The sequence below is a fragment of the Saccopteryx leptura genome, chromosome 1 (genome assembly GCF_036850995.1).
Source record: "Saccopteryx leptura isolate mSacLep1 chromosome 1, mSacLep1_pri_phased_curated, whole genome shotgun sequence".
Classification (NCBI taxonomy): Eukaryota; Metazoa; Chordata; class Mammalia; order Chiroptera; family Emballonuridae; genus Saccopteryx; species Saccopteryx leptura.
The window spans coordinates 171,023,600-171,050,337 of NC_089503.1; the positions used below are offsets into that span (position 1 = coordinate 171,023,600).

Sequence of the window (26,738 nt, forward strand, 5' to 3'; positions counted from 1 at the left end):
CTTGTGATCTTGAGAAAATGAGTTAACCTATGTCTTAACTTCCCCATCTGTAAAACTGATATAACCATGCCATGTGGTTATTGTGAGGAGTTAACAAGAATGCATATGGAAGAAACAGTGTAGTGCTCAATTATTAGCTTTTGCTATTATAAAATATTAGTGCTATATTTCTATTGAAGTCAGCCAGTTATTTTGTGTATAGATAAAATTCACTTCTGTTACATGGTGATTTGGAGGTGCTATGTGGTCAAAGTCTGGGACCCCATAAAAGTACTGGTTTTCAATGCCCTAGTATATTACATAAAAGCTGGTTTTACTTTATTCTACAATCTTCAGTGTGCCCAAAAGAAAATAATTATAAAGCATCAGGCAAATTTGATATAATTGTGGGAGAAGTACCAGACAACACACAATAGCGTCAAGACACAAAAAAACAGTTTTGGCATTTAAGATAGAAATATTTCCTCCACAGCCTGATTAGTTCATTAAATCCTGGTTAAAGGTTCTGATACCATTTTTTGCCATTTATTCTTGAATCAAAATTTTTATCCATTTACACACTGTTTCAATCACACAATACACATATTTTGAGAGTAAGCATATTTATTATACGCTTTGTCTTTTAAAGTCAACTTTAGATGGTCTGTAACATAATAGACATGAGTATATTTATGCCGGTCTAAAGGACCTACGTGAGATTACAATCCAATGTGCATACCAGTGAACTTGGATTAGCATCACCTGGTGCTACTAATTTCTGTATTCTTAGTATGTGACTACAGAAGGAGTAACCCTCTCATCCATCCTATGTACAATGATTAATGATATTCTGGGTCAAAATCTGTAAACAAAGTCTTCACTTATAATATCAGAAAGTAAATGCTTTATTCAGATGCACACTTCGAAATTATGGTGAATTATGCCTAAAGTTTTCAGACCTTCAGAAACTTGTTTATTTCCAATGAACTGAGTTAACCTGGCATCACAGTCTGATTTTTTCAAAGGTGTAAGTTCTCCTAAGCTTTTATAAAATATACCAAAAAAAGTATAAAAAGAAGTATTGCTTAGTATTGTGATTCAAGTGAAATTCAAACAATAATTTATTTTATAATAATATAAGGAAACCAAAAATATATTTTTTGAAAATAGCAGCAAAGGATGGCAATAATATAAGAAATAATGACAAGGTTTCCAATGGCAATTCATCCCAAAGGAAAAAAATTACACAAAAATAAATACTTGGAGATATGGAAATGTGTTACTGAAATTCTAGTGCCATTTTAAAAGTAAAATTCTAATCAACAATGGAAGAGTGGCGATGCCCACCCAGACAAGAAAATGCCTCCAGCAAATCTAATAAACTTAACTTGCCCTGCCAGATCTTTTCAACTTATTGAAAAATTCACTTGACTTCATATTGACACAGACATGTGTAAATCAATACAATCAGAACAAAAGATATATTTTAATTTAAAAATGTTCAGATGGCAGAAGTAAATCTATGCACCTAGCACACAGAAATCAAGTTTGAATGCCGAGGCATACTATGAGGGCTAACCAATACCCAAAGATGAATGCCAAATACTAAAGTTTTATTGTTAAAATTTTTACTCTCTATGGGACATGTACAACAATCTTTACAAAACTTACTGAAAAAAATATTTATAAGTATGAGGTAAGCTGAATTTCATTGAGAATCCATCAAAACCTGTAACCAGGGCACCACCTCTCTGCTGTGTATTAAAAGTCCTAGCAATACCACCAGCAAGCTATTGTGATCTTTCCAAAGGCAATGAGAGCAATAAAAGTGAGGGTGCCCCCTAATCTCAGTGACTTTCCCTGCAGCCAGAAGCTATAATGGTGTTATCCAATATGGCGGCCATCAGCCATATGGGGGTGTGAAAGGAAGTGTTCCAAGTATAAAATACACAAAAGATGTTGTACAAAAAAAAAAGTGTAAAATATCTCAATCATTTTGGCTATAATCATTTTACTATTACATATACATTTTCAAGGTATTAAACTAGAAATAACCATGTGTTTCGGAAAGAAATGTATTCCATAAGAAAGACAGACTACCCACTGAAACAATCTTAAATTTAAATAAATTGGGGATATCCCCACCCCTCTATTTTCCAAATACTGCCTATTAAATATTATAAAAAAGATAAGGTGATAATCATTGTTCTGATCATATAATTTTGAAAGCTAACAGGGAAATGTTATACTTCTAAAATAATTTTATGTCAGGCCCTGGCAGGCTGGCTCAGTGGTAGAGTGTCAACCTGGCGTGTGGAAGTCCCTGGTTCAATTCCCAGCCAGGGCACACAGGAGAAGCGCCTATCTGCTTCTCCACCTTTCCCCCTCTCCTTCCTCTCTATCTCTCTCTTTCCCTCCCACAGCCAAGGCTCCATGGGAGCAAAGTTGGCCCGGGCGCTGAGGATGGCTCCATGGCCTCCGCCTCAGGTGCTAGAATGGCTCCAGCTGCAACAGAGCAATGCCCCAGATGGACAAAGCATCACCCCCTAGTGGGCATGCCGGGTGGATCCCGATAGGGCACATGCAGGAGTCTGTCTGCCGCTCCCCCCACTCCCCCGCTTCTCACTTTGGAAAAATTCAAATACAAAAAAAAAAGTCAAACAAAAAAAGGTTAGGAAGTGTGTGTTATCATAGCCAAATTTTCCCAACTACCTCAAAATCACAGCAAAGAGACTCTGCTCACATTCTGCTATCATCTCTTTTCATGTTTTGGATATACCTTTCCTTCAGTCATCTCTCTCCTTTTACTCTTATCATACTATTTCAATAAAAGCTTCCCCTTTCCCAACCATCCTTTCAAGCTTTGCCACTTAAAAGAGTGATCCTCAGACTACTGGCAGCACTATCTAGGAGCCTGTTAAAAAAGCACACTCCCAAGCCCTCACCTGGGTAACACCTACCACTGTTGAAAGATCGCTCTCACGTTCCGTCTCCTTGGGCATTCCCAGAGGCCAGTGAGCACCATTGCTCAGCCATCCATTTCATCGTCTGGTACTCAGTCAACACCACTCCCTGGCTGTTCTCCTGGCGCTGGAGCAGGTGCCTCTCACCTTGGTGTTCACTTGGCTCCATCTTCATAAAACTCAGGTCCTTATGTGTGTTCTCTGTATTGACGTCTGTAATTAGTGTAACCTCTCCCAGGGCAAGAGCGAACTTACTCAGCTTTGTATATCTCATACAAAGTATTGACATCTCATAGGTGCTAGTTGCTAAAACACAAGCTGTACAGCAGGGGTCCCGAAACTACGGCCCGCGGGCCATATGCGGCCCGCGAGGGCCTTTTACCCGGCCCCCATTGCACTTACGGGGATTCAGCTGGTTCCCTGATTCATTTCAATTGTAAGCGCCAGACTGGCGCTTACAATTGAAATAATGCGCCTGCCGCTATACAGGAACTCTCTTTCCTGTATTGCGCTCGGCGCTCACTGTCCTACCTAGATGATCACGTCGCGACTTGTAGCACGCGACATGTGTATCTAGGCCTGACAGACTGAAGACCGAGGCGCCGGGTCCACAGCACGGCAGCGGCTGCCGCACTAGGTAAGTATATTTTTTATTTATTTTTTAATTGGATTTTAAAAATGGACCTACATTGTGGGCAGAGACCTGAACCTACATGGGAGGCAGAGACCTGGATCTACATGGGGGGCAGAGTCCTGGACCTACATGGGAGGCAGAGACCTGGACCTACATGGGAGGCAGAGAACTGGATCTACATGAGGGGCAGAGACCTAGATCTACATGGGGGGGCAGAGACCTGGACCTATATGGGGACAGAGGGCATGGACCTACATAGGGGGCAGAGGGCATGGACCTACATGAGGGGCAGAGGGCATGGACCTACATGGGAGGCAGAGACCTGGATCTACATGAGGGCAGAGACCTGGACCTACATGAAGGGCAGAGAGCATGGGACCTATATGGAGGGGCAGAGAGCATATATATATTGGTATTTAACTATTATCAATTTGGAATCCCTAGGAAACAATGACGTCAAGAAAGAGAAAAATTGACTCGGAGTGTAGGATATTCAAAGAACAGTGGACTTATGATTACTTTTTCATGCAGTACAAGGAAAGAGCTGTGTGTTTGATATGTCAGAATATAGTGTCTGTGTTCAAAGAGTATAATTTGCGTCGACACTATCAAACTCAACATAAAATAAATATGATTGTTTGGTTGGAGATGTGAGAAAAGATAAAATATTAAAACTGAAAAATTCATTGTCAACTCAGCAAAATACTTTTGTGAAGCAGAAGCAGCTAAATATTTCATCACTGCGAGCAAGTTTTCAAGTTGCCAAGCTAATAGCGTGCGCTGGCAGACCATTCGTGGAGGGGGAATTTGTTAAAGAGTGCCTTCTTTCTGTTGCCAAAGAGATGTGTCCAGAAAAGGCAGACTTATTTAGTACAGTTAGTCTTTCAGGATCTACAATAACACGAAGGATTGAAGAAATGGGGAGCAATTTGCATCAGCATTTGCAAAACTCTGCAAGAAAACTTTCTTATTTTTCCTTGGCACTCGACGAGAGCAATGATGTTCGTGATTCTGCACAACTTCTAATTTTTATTCGTGGGATGAATGACAATTTCGAAGTCACAGAAGAGCTTGCTGCACTGCAAAGCATCAAAGGAACAACTACGGGAGAGGATATCTATGAAAAGGTTTCCCAAACTGTGAAGGATTTGGAGCTGGACTGGGCTAAACTATCCAGTGTGACAACTGATGGTGCTCCTAGTATGGTGGGGCCTAAGAAAGGAGTAATTGCTCGCATTAACCTAGAGATGGACAAACTTAACCATTCTCATCCAATAGCCATACACTGCCTCATCCACCAACAAGCGTTATGTAGTAAATCACTGAAGTGGGACTCTGTTATGAAAATTGTGGTACGTTGTGTTAACTTCATTAGAACTAATGCACTAAATCACAGGCAATTTCAGGAATTTCTGTCTGAGCTAAATGTGGCCTATGAAGATGTTCTGTACTACACCGAAGTCTGTTGGCTGAGTCGAGGGAGAGTTCTGAGACATTTCTATGACTTAGTTCCACAGATTACAGCTTTTATGCTTTCAAAAAACAAAGAAGTACCAGAGCTCAGTGATGCAGAATGGAAATGGCACCTCGCCTTTCAGACAGATATAACAGAGCTACTCAACAGTTTCAATGTGCAACTTCAAGGAAAAGGGAAGCTCATCTGTGATATGCAATCACATGTAAAAGCATTTGAAGTAAAATTAGGCCTCCTTATTAAACAAGTGAAGGAGGAAAATTTCTGCCATCTCCCCTTAACTCAAAATCTGTTAGCAGAAAAACCCTTGATTGCATTCCCAAAAGAAGTATGTGTGGATTCACTGGAAAAGTTGCAAAAGGAGTTCCAATTTAGATTTAAAGAGCTTCATCTCCATGAACAGGACATTCAGCTTTTCCGTAACCCATTTTCTATTGACATTGAAAATGTGGATTCAATTTACCAAATGGAACTGGCTGAACTGCAGAATTGTGACTCTGAAAGACGCATTCAAGTCAAACAACTTGCCTAATTTCTATGCCTCTCTCTCATCAGAGACATATCCTAATATCAGGAACCATGCTCTTAAAATGTCAACAATTTTTGGCAGCAATTATGTCTGCGAACAGACATTTTCTAGGATGAAAAATTTAAAATGTCCAACCCGATCTAGACTAACCGATGAACACTTGCATCATTTGTTGCGGCTAGCAGTGACAAATATGGAACCGGACATTGACTATCTGATTAGCCAAAAGCAAGCCCATAATTCCCATTGAAATGTTGGTAAGTTTGTTGATTAAAATTTACTTGTTCTTTATTTTAAATATTGTATTTGTTCCTGTTTTGTTTTTTTACTTTAAAATAAGATGTGTGCGGTGTGCATAGAGATTTTCATAGTTTTTTTAGTCTGGCCCTCCAACAGTCTGAGGGCCAGTGAACTGGCCCCCTGTGTAAAAAGTTTGGGGACCCCTGCTGTACAGAGTCAGGGAGTTGGTCTCTTTTGGCCTCATGCTGTATCCCTATCCATATAGAACAGTGCCTGGGGCACAATAATTGTTCAGGGAATGTTTGCTAATTGATGCTTAAATAATTATGTGCTAAACAGAAACTAAAAGACGTTCTTAATGCTCTAAATGTCCCCAAACTTAAAAATACATGTATATGACCTGGCAAGCCAATGAGTTGTATTAGGTGGACAGCTCTATATTTATAAACAAATTATTTAGGCAACTGAAAAACCTAGAATAGAATCAATCACTTTATAAAATGAACAAACACTCAAAAAGAGAGTCTAAGATAATATGGAAAAAACCGTGAAGTTCTCAGATGAAGTTGTCCCAGGAAACTTGTTGAGCAGTGGGTTTTACTCATCTCAGTAACTCCTCATTTCTAATGAGGGCATCCTTTCCTCATTAGATCATAGGGAAGTTAAATAAAGTCAAAGATTATACTTTTCTTTCCTGATGTAAAACAATGTAGCATCTCAATAATAAATGTCAGATTAACAAAGCTTTCATTTATTTGTATTCAATTACTCTTAATAGTGAAGTTTCTATTAGTAAGTAGTATAGTTAAGTTTGTGTCTGCCTTAGTTTTGCAAAATAGCATCTTGGTTTTTGTCACCCTATAGAAATTTATTTTTTCGTTCATCAAGGTCACTTGACTCCAGCTTTTCATAGGATCTCTGCAGAGATGGTCATTCCACTAGGGATCATGAGAAATCGACAGAGGAAAGTATAGACACATTAGAGTCCTTGGGTCTTTGGTTTTCATTTTTACATTGAATTAAGCCAATACGACTTCCTTTTAAAGACACAAGAACTAATTATAGCTAAATGTAAGTTTTAAAAGTGGCTTCTAACACATTGGATACAATATATTTAATCTCTAGAGATGAAAAAATAAATAGCACACACTTCCAAGATCACAGCAAAGAGACTCCTTAAATCTCAAGTACTAGGGTTCTCTTTTAGCCACTGTCAAGGCTAAGGAACAGTAATTGACTAGGAAAGGCACTGGACACGGTTACTGCTCTATTCAGCCCACCATGCTTGCCAGAGCTCGCGGAAGCAGAGAACAGAGAAAGTAACACCTTGATGGTACAATGCCTGAGTTCTCAATTAGCTATAGTAGAGCTTCTGTGGTCAGCACTCCTTGAAAAGGAATTAAGGCAAGACTGTGCACAGCACAGACACAGTGAAATAAAAATGAAAAATATGGACCACATTATGCCTACTTTTATCATCTGGAAAATAGCTTAATATGCAAACACCCCATTTCCCACATTGTACATTTACACTTCTCTTGTGCACATAAATCATCTGCCCACCCACTCACCCTCCCAAAGTTCACTGAGTACCTGCCACGGGCCAGGTTTGGTGGGAACACAGTGGTGCTTCCTCGGCTTGGGCTTGGATAAGGAAGGTGATGGGTCTGGGGGCAGCAGTACTTGGCCAGCAAACGGAGCTTTCTCCTTATTTTTGGCCATCATAGTATCTTAAGATGTTTTGAATTGAACACCTGAAGCTAGGGAATGTCCTAATTTGCAGTGACATCCCCAACACCAAGCTACCTCACCCACCTATATTATCTGCCTGGCCCCTCAAGGCATCTGAGCTTCAGGGTCCTGAAGTGAATGAGTACAAGCTGTTCCTTTTCCATTCACAAAATCATATGACGTACCTTATTTCATCCTATCTTTCCTTATCCCTATTTTAGGGAGGGGGGTATGGAAGCTCAAAAATGGATTCCTCCCAGGTCACACAGCCAGTAAATCATATATTTGTGAGAAGTTGCTGATTTATTTTTTGTCCCATGCTTTTTGCTTGTGCTACACCAGACGTGGCTACACCATGGCCCTGTGAGCAGTGGGGAAGGGGGGGGGGCTGCTGTGTGACAGGCAGGGAGGTGATCAGATGAAGATTTAACTGACATGCACTTTGATGAATGGGAAATATTTCCACAGACCAACATGGAGTGTGATGTTACAGTGCAAGGCACATGCCAGGTGTGCCAACCAGGGACAGTCAGGGTATGAAGGTGGGAAAGTAAGAGGAAGTCCTGACGGCACAGACCAGGAACAAGAAGAGAAGGTGTGTACAGTTTATTTGGTAAACCAAGGGAAGAAGGCATGGACAGATTTGAAGTGAGAAGTCAAGTGTGTGACAAGAATCACATTAGAATTAGATGCAAGTTGACGACCGCGTGAAAAGCAGGTAGAGAAAGACTAAAGAAGCAGTTTAGTTAGGTTATGGCAATGGCCACAGGAATGAATTAGAGAACCGGGAAAAATATGTAGGTTACTAATTGACCTCCATAAAAACATTGATATTGAGGAGAAGCCAAGATGGCGCTGGAGTAGGTGGACATACTAACATCCATCTCCCAGAACCAAAGTGGATTACAGAATAATTTTAAGAACTATCATCTGGAAAAACCAACTTTGGATTAAACTAAGAGGACTCTTCAACCAAGGAACACTGAAGAAGCCACACCGAGACTGGTAGGAAAAGCAGAAACGCGGAGAGGGCCGCCCAGCTCCCCGGAGCGAACGGCAGCAGGGAGAGACTCGTGTGGCGGGAACTTAGTGTATCCCAAGGTTCTCTTTACCAAGCCAAACTCGCAGAGCTCCAGGGAAAAGCAACCTGGTCTCATCTCTCCAGGCAGAGGAGAACAGAAGCTCCATCTCCACACATGCTGCAGATGGCTTTTCCAGTCTACCTGAATCATTACCAGCTAGAAGCAGCGGTCATTGGGATTTGGATGTGAGCTGCAAAGTATAGAATTGTAACAACAATTCCAGTGCCATGCGGACTTTTCCTGGAGGTGGACTTTTCCTGGACTCCTGCTCCTTGTGACAGCTCCTAACAGACTGAACTGGGGTTGGGTTGCATTTTTCAGGAATTTGGCATGGTGTTGGGGCCAACTTGGACTTGGTGAACATGTTAAGGACACTACTCTTTTATGGATTCTTGCTGTATTGGCCAAGAGTTTGACTTAAAGGCTTTAATCACTGTAAAAAAAAAATAGAAGACTGGATAAAGAAGATGTGGCACATATACACCATGGTATACTATTCAGCCATAAGAAATGATGACATCGGATCACTTACAACAAAATGGTGGGATCTTGATAACATTATACGGAGTGAAATAGGTAAATCAGAAAAAAACAAGAACTGCAGAATTCCATACATTGGTGGGACATAGAAATGAGACTAAGAGACATGGAGAAGAGAGTGGTGGTTACAGGGGGCAGGGGGAGGAAAGGAGGGAGAGGCACAAAGAAAACTAGATAGAGGGTGACGGAGGACAATCTGACTTTGGGTGATGGGTATGCAACATAATTGAACAACAAGATAACCTGGACATGTTATCTTTGAATATATGTGCCCTGATTTGTTGATGTCACCCTATTAAAATTAATAAAAATTTATTTATAAAAAACAACAACATTGATATTGATTGACCTCTGATTGGTTATCTCAGAACCTTAACTTCCTCCTTTGAAAGGTCATATGAGAAACCTGCTGTCCTTCACAAAACTGAACACTACCATGTGAAGGTGACAACTGTGATACTACAGTTACTGTTAGAAAATCTTCATAGTTGACAGTAATAGAGAAAAATCCTAAATACTTAAGCAATAAATTGACTGTAACCTTAACCAATGTTTATAATACTACCAGGGGAATTGCACTAAAATGTTTTATCAGAATTTTAAAACAAAAGCATAAGCATTCAGTTTATAATTTTTTTTAATTTAAAATAGCGTGATTTGATTTACTTACATATTTAATGTTATAGGAAAATCAAATTAGAAAGTATACTTCTAAAGTTTTTATAACTAGCTAAATTTATTAAAACCTATAATTTGTTAATATAGAAATTAATTTGGTAAGCACAAATGAGTAATATACTTTATATTAAAGAATTCATAGATTTAAAAAATTAGTAAGTTCACTGTTTAAAAAAAAAGCACTATTTTTAGATGAACAAGAATAGTAATTCATGTATAATCTTTGCCTTAGAAAACATCTGTTTTCTTCACTGTGCAGTTAGCCCAATTAATGAATCTTATATCAGCTATTCTAGCTATACAAATTATCCTTTCTGACTGCTAAATTAATCATATGGCATCATATATTAGCAGCAACAAAATTCGCCTATGAGTTAAAGATTTGATTTAAATTAATGTCAATTTCATTTCTAATAGTATCCATTCCGAGAGTCGAGAGTCAATTTTAGAATTTTATTTGATAGAATATAAAAAGTATAGTTTTAAAATCAAGTCTTGGAACATGTTGGTTGCAAACACATTTTTATTAAATCTGTGAGAAACTAAACTGATTCTCACTTTCATTCTTAAATTTGATATGAAAGCACCATTGAGATAGGGATAGAAAAAAAGGAATGCCAATCTGACTTCACTGTGGAATAAGAAAGGTATAACATTAAAATGACAAGAGTCAGTGCTCATCGTACAGCATCTGAAAAATGTAATTCAAGTCTGATGATAACATTAAGAGTAAAGAAAGAGAATAGCTCATGAATTGTGTATTAAACTAAACAATAATAATGACTATATTCCAAGTCATTGTGTGAAAAACCAATCTGATTTCACACATAGGACACATTTAAAAAGAACAATCTGCAAATGTAATATAGAGAGATCTAAAAAAGTATATCTGGAGATTAATAAGGGGAAGACCTTTGCGTAAGACACAGAATAGTATTGATTATTTGTACTGCCTTTGAATGCCACTGCTGGGTAACTGCTATCAATAGAAAATGAGAGCAGGCTCCCAATATGATCAATATCTGGTCCTAATTCAATGGGTATTTACTCTTTGTAACAAATACATGTATCTCTCCCCTACCCTTTTGAATAAAAAAATGGAGCTATGACAACAATCATCTAATAACCTCCTAAGTGCTTGTTTTATGAATCTGTCCCTTATACAAGGAGGTACACTGAATAGTCTTTTAATCTCCTTTTTAAAAGAATTTACTGAATTGTACTTAAGTTCAAGTTCAAGGGTATTAAAATGTACAAAGAAGAGTGAAAAAGGTGCCAGGTTATAGATTTTAACTTCCTAACTAGAAAACTGATTCAAAATAGATTTTCTAATTTACAATGAATCAAAGGAGGAAACATTAGACCATAGCAAAAGTGGCACAAATGTATCAAAAACCAAATGAATAAACATTTGAGGAGATTTATTATTAGAAATTGCAATAAATTTTGGAAAGATGAATTGATTTTAGTTAAAAGGTATAACTGACAATTTATTGGGCGGGAAGATGCATTATTTTCCAATTGTTATCCATCTACAGTAAAACTGATTTGTGTCCTATTGTATTTTATGGAAAAGGAGAGTGCAACTTTCAGTGATTTAGATTAAATGTAGTAATCATAACCAGGCACTGTGAACTATATATCTACTATTAAAGAAGATTTTTGACATTTAATTCTGTAGCAATATTTTGGCTTTGTACCGCTCTTCCTAAATCCAATTCCTGCTACAGTCGGCGGATTTCTCCCTTTTAATTTTATGAGGCTTAAAGTAGCATTTAACCACCCAAGCGGTAAATGATGCGGGATTAGAAATATTTAGTGTTTTGTTTCCCTTTCAAGAGTGGTAATCCATCAAATCCAAAACTGTTCTCTTGAATTTTTCTATATTTTTGGCAATCTCTAATATATGGCATCATAAAAAATATAAAATTAAATAAAATGCATTACATAGCCAGAATAGATCTGCTTTTCTAAAGAACTGTGTTAAACTAAAAGAACAGGGAGAAATTACTTTGAATCAGAAACATACAATCTGTATGGAAAAACAAACCTCACTAAAATTATAAATATGGATTAAGACATGCTACTTGATTAGAATCTTTTAATTTTATTCCTTTGGCTAAAGAATCTTAGTAAGTATGCAAATAATTTTCTAAGTAGTTTAACCACTTAACAGTCATTTAAACCCTACACTATTACAAGACAAATAATTAGAATTATATAGGAAAACAAGTATTGAAGATCTGAATGTGCTGGTATTTGGCTAAGTAAAATTTAAAAATAAAGTTTAAGTTTAGTACCTTAAACTTCTCTGATGCACTCTTGCTGCCAACAAATAAATTTAGCTCATAATTTTTTCATAAACTGAGGCACAAGACAAAATGTACTGATTAACCTATAGAAGTTAATATTTCTAACTGTAATTTAGAATAATTACAAAACATTTTGCTATTTATTTGAGCTTAAGAATAATTAAAAACTGTAATTAAAAAGAACATTGTTATTAAATCAGAATAACTACCAGAATACTGACTTCAAACAAAATCAAATTCCAATATTTTAATTTTAATGTATATGAAATGTTAATTTTAGTTATTAATGAATCCAAATTATTGCAATAATCACACTGTAACTGCATGTAGTACTCTGATACATCAGAGTAATAAAGTAACCTGTCAGCTGCGTAATTATCTGTATTTAATCTATATATAAAACAAATGGCCCAGAAATCAGTAAAGTCTGTAATTCACTCAAGACACAGCGATGCCATAGATCCACAGTTAGAATATCTAATTTCTTCATGCCAACTCGCATCTTAATTTACTTTTAACAAACTTTATGATTACCATTGTTGTGAAAATAAGTGTATGTCCTCACAGTGTCTAAATGAAATCAAGGATTACCTACCAGAAATAAGACCACCTAAAAAGATGTGTGCATGTGCCTGTGCATAAAGGCCTCTTTTGTCACTGTGTCTGCTTTGTCCTTCACAGTACTACACTGTGGAGCGGAGACTTATATATTGGAAAAAATGGGAAGAAAGAACACTGCTCCCGTCAGCTAGACAGCCAGCACCTTTAAGAAGCACTCCAATGGAAAGTAAAGGCATTTCAATAACAGAACATATGATCACTATACAATAATGTATTAACAGTGTACTAGTAATATATGCAACACATACAAGAAATTTTTTTCAGGAAACAGAATGACTCTGAGATTCAGTTCAGTCAAGGAATTACTTAGGTTAACTAATATTTCCTAAAAACAGTTATTTCCAAAGAGTGGAATACCCCAGTGTTTTAAGAAGCTAAATGGGAAAGTAGGATTAGGAAAAAGTTGTAATATTAATAAGTATTTTTTAAAAGGCTGTGCCATGAATTAAATTTTTCCCTACCATCTGGACAAATTAAAAAAGGGTGACTTAAGGTTTTGACAACAAAAACTCCCTGAATCTTTCCTCAAAATGAGAACCAAATCAGTAGTTGAAACAAACAAGAAATTTCAATTTCAAGTCTCACAGTATTTTCCAAACTTAACATTTCAAAGCAAAATCACTGTGGCTCCCTCTCAAAACACACAAGGGTGTAACTTCTGAAAAACTTCCTTTGTGAAAACACAGTTGTTCAGAAGGCCTGCTGACAGCCTTTCCTAATGAAACCACTTCTCTGAAAATCTGTGAATCCATCAGGCAGTAAGGACAACAGTGCTTTTACCACGGAACGGCTGGAGACTGTACAGACGCTCTTCACAGAACACTAGGTAGATGCCATTTAAACATTTACCAGTCACCGACCATTTTGGATATACAGGAAACGTAACTGGTAGGTAGCAGAAAAATTCACCTTGTATAAATTTGAGAAAGAAAAGGCTTATACGTCAGCAAGGCCTAAGCCTTAAATCAACAGATACCACGTGTAGGGGAGAGAGAACACCGGTGAGGGCCAGGGCAGGAAGAGGCTGATAGGCAGGCTGGACAGCACATTGTCATGATGAAGAGTTTTACATCGAAAAGTAAACCACACCTAATGCAATAGCTTTGACTCGGTCCACCAAACAGGATAATGATTGGCGCAACATTAAGTTGGTTAAACTATTTCACTGAGATGTATTTTTCTGGTGGGCCATTAGGCTGATCCAATATTTTAAACATTAAAAAGTAAGTGGAAACACAATTTTAATCCTTGAAGGGAAGGCTATATAGCTTCATGGTTAAGTTTGGGGAGTGGGTCACAGGGCCAGAGTTTAAATCCTAACACCACCAGATAATAGCTGTGACCTTGAACAAGTCACTTAAGTCATTTGTAACATGAAGCAGAGAATAATACTGACCTGAATAGGCTTCTTTTGAACATTAAGTGAATTACCATACATAAAGAGATAATAAGGCCACCTAGCAAATAATAACAACTCAATAAATGTCAGCTAATATAATTAATAGTAATCAAGTATGTCTTTCCTTTAATACTAGTTATATAAGATAAGCTGATATGAGGAATTAATTATTTAATAACATACCATAATAAAATATTATGTAAGTAAACGAATGAATAAGTACATTTATAAACTCTCAGACATTTTTTAAAGTGTAAAACCCAGGGTGCTGAGTAATGGGTGCTGTCTGCACAGATGGTACGTGAGGATTAGTTGTGGTCCACTGGATACATGTTGTTCTATTTGATCTGTAAAACCTATATATTTTTTTTAATGAAACTAAAAGGACACTAGATAGGACTTCCCAGGAACCATAATGCACTAATCATCCATAGTTCAACTCCCTCCCAAAGCCCACTAAAATGACTATGAACGGGCCCTGGCCGGTTGGCTCAGCGGTCGAGTGTCGGCCTGGCGTGCGGGGGACCCGGGTTCGATCCCCGGCCAGGGCACATAGGAGAAGCGCCCATTTGCTTCTCCACCCCCACTCCCTCCTTCCTCTCTGTCTCTCTCTTCCCCTCCCGCAGCCAAGGCTCCATTGGAGCAAGGATGGCCCGGGCGCTGGGGATGGCTCCTTGGCCTCTGCCCCAGGCGCTAGAGTGGCTCTGGTTGCAGCAGAGCGACACCCCGGAGGGGCAGAGCATCGCCCCCTGGTGGGCAGAGCGTTGCCCCTGGTGGGCGTGCCGGGTGGATCCCGGTCGGGTGCATGCGGGAGTCTGTCTGACTGTCTCTCCCCGTTTCCAGCTTCAGAAAAAAAGATACAAAAAAAATAAAAATAAAAAAAAATAAATAAAATGACTATGAATGAATAGCAGCTCAAAAGTAATTACATGGAAATGTTAAACTAAAAAGAGGTCATACACCTGTGGGCCACATCCTATGCCTTTACTAAAGTCAGGGGAACTCGGACACCTGCACAGTGAATGCCCCTGACCTCTGCTTTGCAATCAGAGTGCTGGCTAAGGGACGCAGACACCACGCCACCTCCCACCTCACATGCCCTGCTGTGGCAGGATATTATTTACAAGATCATTTCAGAGGGAAGTCCCTATGAATAGCAACCAACCCCAACATGAGCAAGCCCTGTGTCTGCACACTGGGCATCCAATCAGCTTTCCAGCGCTCTCTCAAATGGGATCTTATCTGCTCTTATGCAATGCAATCCATTAAGGGAACCAATTAAAAACAATGAAGAACCTACTGATGTTGGTAGGATAGGATGGTACCTAAGGTCGTACTGGCAATATAATAGTGGTGAAAAACTACCTAAAAAATGAGAGTATTACCCAGTGAATCCCTACTGACATTTTTAAAATTATTAAAGCACATATCATGTGCTAGGAGCTGGACTCATGTCCCTGAGGCTACGTGTGCTTGGGGATACAGAATGAGCATAAGCAGAGGGATAACGGTATCGAATGGAAAGGTTCCCCACTTGTGAGTGCAGGAAAGGCAGAGATAGTTGGTGCAATGTGGTTTCAGGAGATGTGTGAAGAGCTGGGGGAGGTTTTGAAGGAGAGGCACAGAACTTGAACTCCTTGAAGGAGATGAATCTAACAGGAGGAAGAGGTTGCAGCATTGTGAGCAAAGAAACAGGCGAATGACTACTGATGTACAGGACGCTGCAGGAGGGATGCGGGTGTTGAGAGCGTCGACCGGTCTGGAAAGGAGTGGCGTGCTAGAGGATGCAGGTGAGCAGTGAAGGCAGAAAGAGACACACACGAGCTTTATGATAAACGTGGGGAAACTAGTCGGGGGTTAGGGCATAACCATGCTTTAGAGGTGTTTACTTGGAGGCACATGTGATGTGGATTCGAAGAGAACCAGAGCAGAGAGAGACCAGGGAGGAGACCCTATCGGAATGCAAGCTCATGAGTCAACTACACCAGGGCAGTGGTAGATGAAGTTGGAAAGAAGGGGCTCACAGGACAGCTAAAGGAAGACCCATGTTAGAAATGTTGCCTCTCTTTTCTCTCTCCCTTTCCCCATTACCTTCACCTAACCAAACTGATAGATACTGGAGGTCAAAGACACATCTTACTCATTTTGTGTTCCCAGCCCTGTCCACAATGAAGACATCATAGAGCCTCATTATGTGTGTGCACAACAGAACCAAGACATTGATGGCTGAAAACACAATTAATTGAGTTTCTGAGTCAAATGTGGCATATGCTTATCCATCCATCAAACCAAATGATGGAAAAGACTCCCTTAAAATATCTTTTGTGGATTCAAAAATTAGAGGAGCCTATCAAAGATACATGTCAATGACACAGAATGAGATGAGCTCTAGTAAACCGTTTAGTTGTCAAAGACTATTTCTAGACTACACACTTCAAAAGCTATATAAATCTGAGAGACCTCAAAAAGACCCAATACACACTTATATAAATATTAAATATTCCTAGAGTAATACTGCAACTCAAAGAGGAACACACTTGCAAGTTCAGAACTGTATTGACCTGGAACACTAATGGTGAACTATCACCAATGATTACATTTAAATGAGAAGTTCTAAAGCAGGGGTAGTCAACCTTTTTATACCTACCGCCCACTTTTGTATCTCTGTTAGTAGTAAAATTTTCTCACTGCTCGCTGGTTCCACAGTAATGGTGATTTATAAAGTAGGAAAGTAACTTTATAAAATTTATAAAGCAGAGTTACAGCAAGTTAAAGCGTATAATAATAATTAATTACCAAGTACTTTATGTCAGATTTTTGCTAAGTTTGGCAGAATAAATCTTTATAAAACAACTTACTATAGTTAAATCTATCTTTTTATTTATACTTTGGTTGCTCCACTGCCGCCCACCATGAAAGCTGAAATGCCCACTAGTGGGCAGTAGGGACCAGGTTGACTACCACTGGACTAAAACAAAGATGCAGTCTCTCTCCGTCCCTTCCTCCCTCTACCATCTCCTCCCTCCCTCTCTCCATCCCTCCCTCCCTATATATACTGTTAATAGAACAAGTCACCTGTTCTTTGGTATACAAAGAAATCATCAGATATCTACCTTATTCTGCCACTAAGTACAGGCCAGTGTTTTAGACAACAGTGACTTAATAATGACAAAACCAACAAACAAAATAAAAACCCCCACAACTTTACAAATTTTATTGGCTTAAAATATTTATAAATACCTGTCGGCATGTACCTCTGGTTTTTCAGAACCCCCCTGCCTACACGGCAGGCAACAGATACAGGGTTGGCATTCGCTAGCTACAGTACAGGGAGCCCCTTTAGTTTATGACTTCACTGTGATTCTCAGTTGTTCAAACTGACCTTCAGCTGGAGGATTTGTGGGTGACTTCGGTAGAGAAAGCAATTGTTAAATATTATTTGGAAGTGTTCTACCCATCATTGATTTTGAACTTTTCTGATATTAGATATCTGAAGGCAAATTAGAAAACTGAGTTTTATAGACCATCAGAATAATTCTATCGGCAACATAAAAGGCAGAAACCAGAGTGGAAGCCACAAAGAAAGTGAAATGTTTGCAATATTTCTGTTTCTATTTCAGTATTTCTATGTTGATGGGGAAAGGAAAAAAAAGAAAGAAAAAGAATGGAGCCTCTATCAATGTCACCACCCATTTAAGGCACAAAGAGGAAAAGGGATCTTCAGTCTCAATCTGTAAATCACATGGTTACCAATGAGCAGTCTTAATTTCTAAAAAAAACCCAAAAAACTTTTTAGAACATATTTTAAAATATATTAGGATACAGAGAAAAAAATGTTTAAATAATAAGCATCATCTTTATTCTTAGAAATATTTTTTTAAAACCTCAAATGTTTAGAAATTCACTCTTTAAAACTCAAATGTTTGGAAACTCAGACCGATTAAAAAGTCCAAGCATCATTTCCTCAAAAAAATAAAATCTTAAAACGAGGCATTTCCTTACTAATAAAGGACCTAAGAATTTGCATGCAAATACTAATGTTAAAAAATAAAAGGAAGAAAGCATGGCATTTCACACATTTAAAAAATGTAACAGGCCCTGGCCGGTTAACTCAATGTTACAGCATTTGGCCTAGCATATGGAAGTCCTGGGTTCAATTCCTGGTTAAGGCACACAGAAGAAGTGCCCATCTGCTTCTCCACCCATCCCCCCTTTCTCTCTGTTTCTCTCTCACTCTTCCCTCCTGCAGCCATAGCAAAATTGGAGCAGACTGGCTCTGGGCGCTGAGGATGGCTCCATGGTCTCTGCCTCAGGCACTAAGGAGAGCTCAGTTGCTAAGCAACAGAGCAGTGCCTCAATGGGAAGAGCATCGCCCCCATAGTGGGCTTGCCAGGTGGATCCCACAGGCTCAGGGCACATATGGGAGTCTCTCTCTCTGCCTCTCCTCCTCTCACTGAATAAAAAGAAAAAACTAACAGAAAGGCTGGTTGCCCTGTACACTATTTAAGTCGCCACGGAAGCAGGATGACTAGTACAATATTATAATGCTAATTTCAGCACACGAATTACGCTTAAACATAAAGGGGAAAATGAGAACAGTAAGTGGATATTCAGCACCTGCATCATTTTCTCCACGGCCATTCTTATTCATATACTCACCCCCCATCACCACGACCAATAAGTTTAGTTTTACTCCCTTCAATATAAGCTCCAGGGAACCTTGTCTGCTGTTCACTGTGGCAATCCCCAAGGCCCAGAATAGGGTCTAGCATATGGTAGAGGCTCAATAAATTATTAGTTGAATAAATATATACTACCAAAATTGGATCAGAACATCAGGTCCAGTAAAATATAAGGGTTCAGTCTACTGTGGATTCCACCTAATGGAGGAATAGGTAGAGAGCTCAGACTCCTGATATACAGTCAGTCCTTACTTAATGTTGTTGATAGGTTCTTGGAAACTGCAACTTTAACCAATTTAACCATAGCTAATTGGTATAGACAAGAGTTATGTTCCAATTAGCCTATGTTAGAAACAAAATGAGCATTCAAATACTTGTTGAATAAATAAATGAATATATTACCATATATCTGTACTATTTAAATTTGCATATATATGTCTATTCCACTTTTAATAAAGTATAATTCGGTAAAACTAAATATCAATATTAACATTGATACTGTTTTTAATGAAACAATGAAAAACTGTTGGAGTCATATTTTCAAATATCAATTGTGGATGTTAAATTTATAAAGTTGTAAATGAGAACAAAGAGAATTTTAAACAAGAGACTATTAAAATGTCTTTTGTAAAAGGAATATTTATTATAATTCTAATAAGCAATACTTTTCTATCATATAAAATCTACTTTATTTCAAAATAAGTGCTAGAAAAAACTATTAGTTTCTAGAGTGAAATCTGGATCTTCAAGGTGCCTTTGAGGTAAGATAAAAACTGAAGTATTCGGCCCTGGCTGGTTGGCTCAGTGGTAGAGCATCGGCCTGGAGTGCAGGAGTCCCAGATTCGATTCTCAGCCAGGGCACACAGGAGAAGTGCCCATCTGCTTCTCCACCCCTCCCCCTCTCCTTCCTCTCTGTCTCTCTCTTCCCCTCCCGCAGCCAAGGCTCCATTGGAGCAAAGTTGGCCCAGGCTCTGAGGATGGCTCCATGGCCTCTGCCTCAGGCACTAGAATGGCCCTGATTGCAGCAGAGCAACACCCCGGATGGGCAGAGCATCGCCCCCTGGTGGGCATGCCGGGTGGATCCTGGTCAGGCGCATGCGGGAGTCTATCTAACTGCCTCCCTGTTTCCAACTTCAGAAAAATTAAAAAAACAAAAACAAAAAACTGAAGTATTAACATACATAGTAATAGCATTGAGTATACATGATATAATATGATATATATTTTGACTACAAGCAATTCTGAATATATACTTATATTCTACAATGGTATCCAAAAATGCTTTAAGGACACAAAAAAATCCAATTCCCGGGGATTGTAATTAAGCATGTAGTTATTGAATTCTATAGAAAAAAAAAAAAGATAACTAGCTAGCACGTGGTCAGATTCCGTTGAAGATATATGCTGTGTGTATTTTTAAAACCCATTTTAGATTTTTGTGTTATAAAATTTCTCCTTTATCTTAGAATTGCCAGAGAAATGTCTTATCTAGTTCCCTTATTTAAACCGAATCCATTTAAAATGGCCCTTCTGCTGTAAAAGGCTATAAATCAGACTAAATATTCCTACTTGAGTATCCTAAGAAACAATTGAATACAGGTTGAGCAAGACACACAGAGTAAATCATTACAGAATCATTATCATTGTCAACATACCATTCATGAAATCTGGCCTTCCGTGACTCCATAGAAGGAGAAAAAAATAGACAATATCCCTTTTTCTCTTATACAATGAACTAAAGATTCTGAACAGATGTAGCTACTGTATTATTGAATATAAACAGTATGCTTACTTGTATAGCGTGACAATTTAGATTAAGGGTTGATGATCACATTTTTCCACAGATATTTAAACCTGATAAACATGTATAAATAAAAAGTCAGGTTCATTTTCTTTGACAAAATAACTATCACCACCACCATCCTTTTCTTCATCACAACCATATGAAAAACTAGAAACAACTATAACATTTTTATATAGAATCCAAAAACCCTTATATGATGATATCTATGTTGGATTTCAGGTATATATTTTAAATGGACCCATTTAGTTCCTTATATTTCAAGAGATTTATCAACTTGAATGCTTAGATAAATGCAACACCTGTTGAAAGAGCATCAGTTAAAAATAATAATAATAATAATAAAAATCTCTCACCTACAGAAAGCATGGATTAATTAGGATGCCTAGGAGTGTGTTATCCCATTCCTGGCTAACTAAAATGCTATTATTACATCAGTTTAATCAGAGTCACTTTGTAAATATAGCCTCTCCAAACTGGTTCTGGGGTGGATCACTATTCTAAAGATTATTGTTCTGTATTGTACTTGAGTACAAATTCTGGACCATGGCCCCAGGATACCCCCTGGAGTTATCATCTGCTTAATTCCCCTACACGAGCTGAATAATAGAGACTGGTTGGGCCCCAATAAACTGGGTCTCTATTCGAACAGAAGGACAGCAATCAATGGTTAAGTCTTGTCAACATGAAATTCTCAGGAATTCTGCATTCACCCTTCATGGATAAAACGATAACCGTGGACTCAAACCTCCTAAACAGAATGAATCTTTCTATTAATAAGTAACTTAAAAATTGGGGGTGGGAGGAAGGAAGTGTTTAGGACAGTTGTTTAGTTTGCAATTAACTTTTGGGATTTAATGCAGTAACTGTTGATCTAAAAATTCATTCAAAATTAATATTCACAGGTCATATCAAAGGACAAAGATATGAATGAGTTATAAAAGAAATAGAAAGAAAAGGCTGCCACATAAAGCACTTTAAATATTGAGTCATATTTCTTTTTTTTTTTTTTTTTTCATTTTTCTGAAGCTGGAAACAGGGAGAGATAGTCAGACAGACTCCCGCATGCGCCCGACCGGGATCCACCCGGCACGCCCACCAGGGGCGACGCTCTGCCCACCAGGGGGCGGTGCTCTGCCCATCCTGGGCGTCGCCATATTGCGACCAGAGCCACTCTAGCGCCTGAGGCAGAGGCCACAGAGCCATGCCCAGCGCCCGGGCCATCTTTGCTCCAATGGAGCCTTGGCAGCGGGAGGGGAAGAGAGAGACAGAGAGGAAAGCGCGGCGGAGGGGTGGAGAAGCAAATGGGTGCTTCTCCTGTGTGCCCTGGCCGGGAATCGAACCCGGGTCCTCTGCACGCTAGGCCGACGCTCTACCGCTGAGCCAACTGGCCAGGGCGAGTCATATTTCACATAAACTATGAACAGAAAAATTTTAAAGTCTGAAGTTCTGTACTTTGACCCATGAAACAAGTGTCCTCTAAGTCTTGAACTTCTGTGTCTAATGTATCTAACAATAACAGTAATGGTCATTTACTTCTTATACATCCTCTGACAGAGGGGATGCTGAACCCACCATGTAAACATAACCTCACTCAATCCTGGTAACACTTCTGCAAAGTAATTCTTGTCTCTTTATGAGAAAATAAAATAAGATTCAAATTGTAATTACAAGTAAAAAGAAGAACCACAGTGGAGATTCACAAAAGTCTGGCTACAAAACCTGTCAACGTTCTACGAAACCACTTGGCTCTCTACAAAACTAAACAGTCAATGCGCATCCCTAGTTCCACATTCCGCCTCTGCAGGTTTGCATACTGGCTAAAATGTATTTGTCACCCCAAATCAACACTCGTAGTGTTCCATGGTCATTCCTGGACAGGAGCAGAGCAGGGAAGACTGAGTCACTGACCAGGTGTGCGCTCCTTTCGTGGGTCCATAAGGCACCGCTCTGCCTGCCCGTTCTCACTCTGATACTGCAAACAAGTGATCTTTTAGTGATTTGTTTCATATCACATTTTTCCACACCTTTGTGCTTTCTGTTGGGGACTCTGTGTTTCAGACGCCCTCCACGCACAGTGCTGAGTGCTGTCTGGTGTCCTCGGCACAGGAAGGCTGCGACAAACCTTCCGGAGAGAACACGAGTGTTAGGTATGCCTTGTTCAGGCGTGAGGTACAGGGTGCCGGCCAGGCTAATGAATCCACAACATATATTAAGTAAGGTGTTTTAAACACGCATACACGAGACAGGATGATGTAGTGGTCGACTTATCAAAATGTCTTGATCAGAGGCTCACAGGAACCTAACCGTGTCTCTCTCTGTCCCTTAGGAGCAAATCCAGTATTCACTAACACAGTGTTTGCAGAAGAGAACTATGATGAATAATGTAAATTCCAATCATACCCCCCAATATTTGCATTAATATTTCAGCACAAGGTTCTCCTTCTGTCATCCCCTTCAGAGCTCATCATTGCGTTGTGCAGTCCTCACTCTGCTGTTTGAGACAGAGAGCCCTTTGTCGCCATTCTCTATGACAGCTTGCCGCTAGCTACCTGTGTAGCCCTTTGCTCCAAAAATTAATCTCTCTTAAAAACAACCTGCCTTTCCAATGTGAAAATTGAAGGAATGACATTTCATTTCTTACCACTGGGTGTCACACAGACTGTGAAAAGATGAGTGTTTTGTGAGATTATGATTTTGAAAACGAGATTTTTCAAAATGCAAACAGACGGACAACAACAACAAAAACATGTGGCATAGGGATTTTAAAATAGCAGCACAAACTGGATCTCTTACCTTTCTTGCCCAAGTCAGATAGTTTATTGAAAACAAAAAAAAGATTACAGTACTTAAAAAACCCAAAGAAGGACAATTCAGGGTTCAGAGAAAGGAAATCCGAAAAGACGCATTGTCTTCAGTAAAATTCTGAATACAAAAAAAGTAGACCAGGAATACAGTTTATGGCCCAATGCACTGGTTTCATGATAAACACACACATTTATAGTATATCTCCATCAAGTGAAACTTAATCACCTTTTTACAATTTAGAAGGAAAGACTGCTTTTCCTATGGTTGAGCCATGTATCATCAATACCATGAAGCCAGCCTATCAGTTGTAATAGCTTCTATAAAATACCACAGCGAGATTGCAATAAGCCTAGAAAATGGGCTACAAATCCCAGTGATGCTCAAGCAAGCAGTGAACCAAAAATAAAAATAGGTAAAACGGAACCAAGAATTAGATAGCGTTCATCTAGATTCATGATTGGTAAGGCAAAGTTCATAGGCCAAGGTTTTAAAGTGACTTGTTCAGATCCAAAAGACAGTTATTATACAAAATAAAAGCATTTATATAATTCTGGGGGAGAAAAGTCATGAATTTTTACTGCGAAGGACATAGCACAGAAAAGACTTACTTACAATTACGAAACACCACATTATTGTACCTCTAAGATATCCCTTTAAATATGCACAGGTAAAGAGGTAAAGAGACTCAAAGTTGTACTTTGTCATTTTTAATCTCTCCCGTTGGGACAAGCAATCTAAAATGTCACACATTGCCGTGTAATACCTTTGCTGAAATCTTTCAGGTTGTAGTAACTTTGGGTAGAGGAAATGCCAACTTTAAGTTTCTTTTCCAATCATCATATTTAAGTTAGACATTCAATGCTGAATTAACAATCCATACAATCATATAAAAATACATGTATTAAATCACAGTTTCCATCAATTATTGGAACTTGATAAAAAATATCCATTGTTTTAATGTAACCATTCTGAAAAACTCAAATAGCCTGCAGGTAGTATAGTGTCTGAAATACCCTATCCATAGGAATGTTACATTTTCCCTTCGCTTGGTGAAGACAGGCCCACGAGAGGATTTCTGACACAGTGACACCTGGCCTGTCAGTCTGAGCATGTGCCCGCGGCTCTCATTTTTAAACATGACAGTGTGACTCAGTCATACAGTATTTGTCCAAATATCAGTTTTCACATGATTTCAGTAAGCTCTAGGTCAAAATGATCATTTTGATTGGTTTCAGGTATCAGACAAAACACATCATTTAAAAGTTAATAAATAGTCAATGATTCAGCAGCAAAGATCAGTTACCATGGTGGCTAGTTTAAAACCAGGATGATGTTTGCAGTACAATGAATACTGTAGTATAAAATACAATGAGTTTGCAATACAGAGCAGAATATCCAAATAGAAAGCAAACTTAAACAAAATACAAACTCTAGCAAAAAAGATACACCTTACCTACTACTCATCATAGCCCTTGCTAAAATACCCTGAGTAAAATGCAAATATTTTAAATAATGCTGGTTATATAAGATTTCTCTAAAAATGAACCATCAATGTCAGTGCATCGCATGTTTTATTTACAACAGTCAGATCATGTAAAAATTTATTCTTAACTAGTCACAATATAAATATGAAGGAATACTTATGCGATATCTGGACTTTTTAAATTGTCTAGCTTTTTGTTAGCAGTTTGGCAAAGCAAGTGATATACACAAGTGGTTTCGATGTAGGAAAAAGAAAAGCATAAAATAGAAAAATATATAAAATGTACAGTAGTTTCTACCCACCCTGGGCCCACCTAGATGCCTAGAAAGCCTCCCCTCCAGGTGCACATCTGACTAAAGGAAGAATACCAGTCCTCCAGCAAAAACAGCCCCGTCCTTCCATCAGAGGGGCTCTCACTTCAGTGACACTCCTCCCGGGGAAGAGGACAGGAGCCAGGGTCCCTCGAATGCCATTCCCCAGATGTTCAAAACGTAACTAATTTATTAGCATTGGAAGATTTGGTTTATAGGGGAATCTCACTGGTCCAGTTTGTAGCCTACAAAAAAATGGATTATTTTTAAGTATGGCATTAGAATATGAATCAAGGATGAGGATGTGGCTTTTTTTTTTTTAATTATTATTCCATAGAAATGAATACATTTCCAAACATGACAAAAAAGTAAACGAGAAAGCATGCCTACCATTGTGGCTGGGGTCCCTCCAGATTTTTTAATATTCTTGGAAGGCATTCCATGAAGACGACTGAGTCGAGCTTGGAAACCTAGAAAAGCAATGTACCAAATTTAGGAGATTTTATGATAACAGGCCCATAGAATAAGATCCTAGCAATTACAGAATTTAAAAGTAAGAGAGAGAGAACAGCTCGAATGGTGGTGGGGAAAAGGCAAGACTCATCCTTAAAAGACCAGAGTCAATGCCCAGAAAGGCGCTAAGGCAGTGAGCACACATCCATAGCTTACTTAAGCATCAGGGCTTCTCCTTCCTCTTGATGGGCCCAGCACAAACGCAAGTCAACCTTTCTAATCTGAAAGCATGGTACATGTAGATATAGGTTCTTTCCTTCCCGTTAGCCCTCCTTCCTCAATGGCTAGTCCCAGACCGGCCGCAAGCCCACTATACCCACCCGTCGGGATGCACTACTGACCTCTTCTCCCGGGATGCGACATAAGGGGGAAAGAACCAGTTAGGATACTTTCAAAGACGGGATCTGGGACACTGTGGTCCAGCTCAGTCGGGTCTTCCTTCTCCCACCAGGGCACGACTCCAGTGATGCCACAAGCACCCCCCGCCTCCTTCTCGTAGAACCAGTCACTCTGCTCGTCATCACCTGTGGGGACACGAGAGAAAGCCCTCAAAGACTTAGGTCAACAAAGTGGTCAGGTAAAGACGGTAAAGTACGAGACATCAATTAAATCAGAATTTCAGACAAACGATTATTTTTAATATAAATGCATGGTGGGGTGAAAGGAGATTTACAGTTATGGGTACACGCAATACAGAGTTGATTCATGTATTATCATTCATTAATTATTGTATTATTATTCATACAAACAATTGTAAATCTCCTTCTGCCCCACCCTGTATACAGTACTTGTGTAGAATTTTAATCTGAGTGTGTCAAAATACTGTGTGGGACGTACTTACACACACACACACACACAAACAAATTGTTATTTATCTAAAATTTAAATTTAATTGGGCACCTGTATTTTATCTGACAAACATATAGTCTATAAAAAAAAACCTTTTTATTCTATCTCA

The 26,738-nt window shown here is 38.8% G+C and overlaps 1 protein-coding gene across 3 annotated transcripts in view; it reads right to left on the reverse strand.

Annotated features, from left to right (window-relative positions):
- Positions 1-26,738, reverse strand: part of GPATCH2 (G-patch domain containing 2) — a 125,429-nt gene that overhangs the window by 81,754 nt on the left and 16,937 nt on the right. For 2 of the 3 annotated variants that reach the window (XM_066380142.1, XM_066380152.1), the window contains exons 4-5: positions 26,122-26,304; positions 25,658-25,737 (exon numbers count right to left, since the gene is read on the reverse strand). In XM_066380142.1, coding sequence (XP_066236239.1) covers positions 25,658-25,737; positions 26,122-26,304 — 263 coding nt within the window. Of the gene's footprint in view, positions 1-23,470; positions 25,513-25,657; positions 25,738-26,121; positions 26,305-26,738 lie in introns of those variants that run through there. The other variant, XM_066380161.1, reaches the window with a different exon arrangement.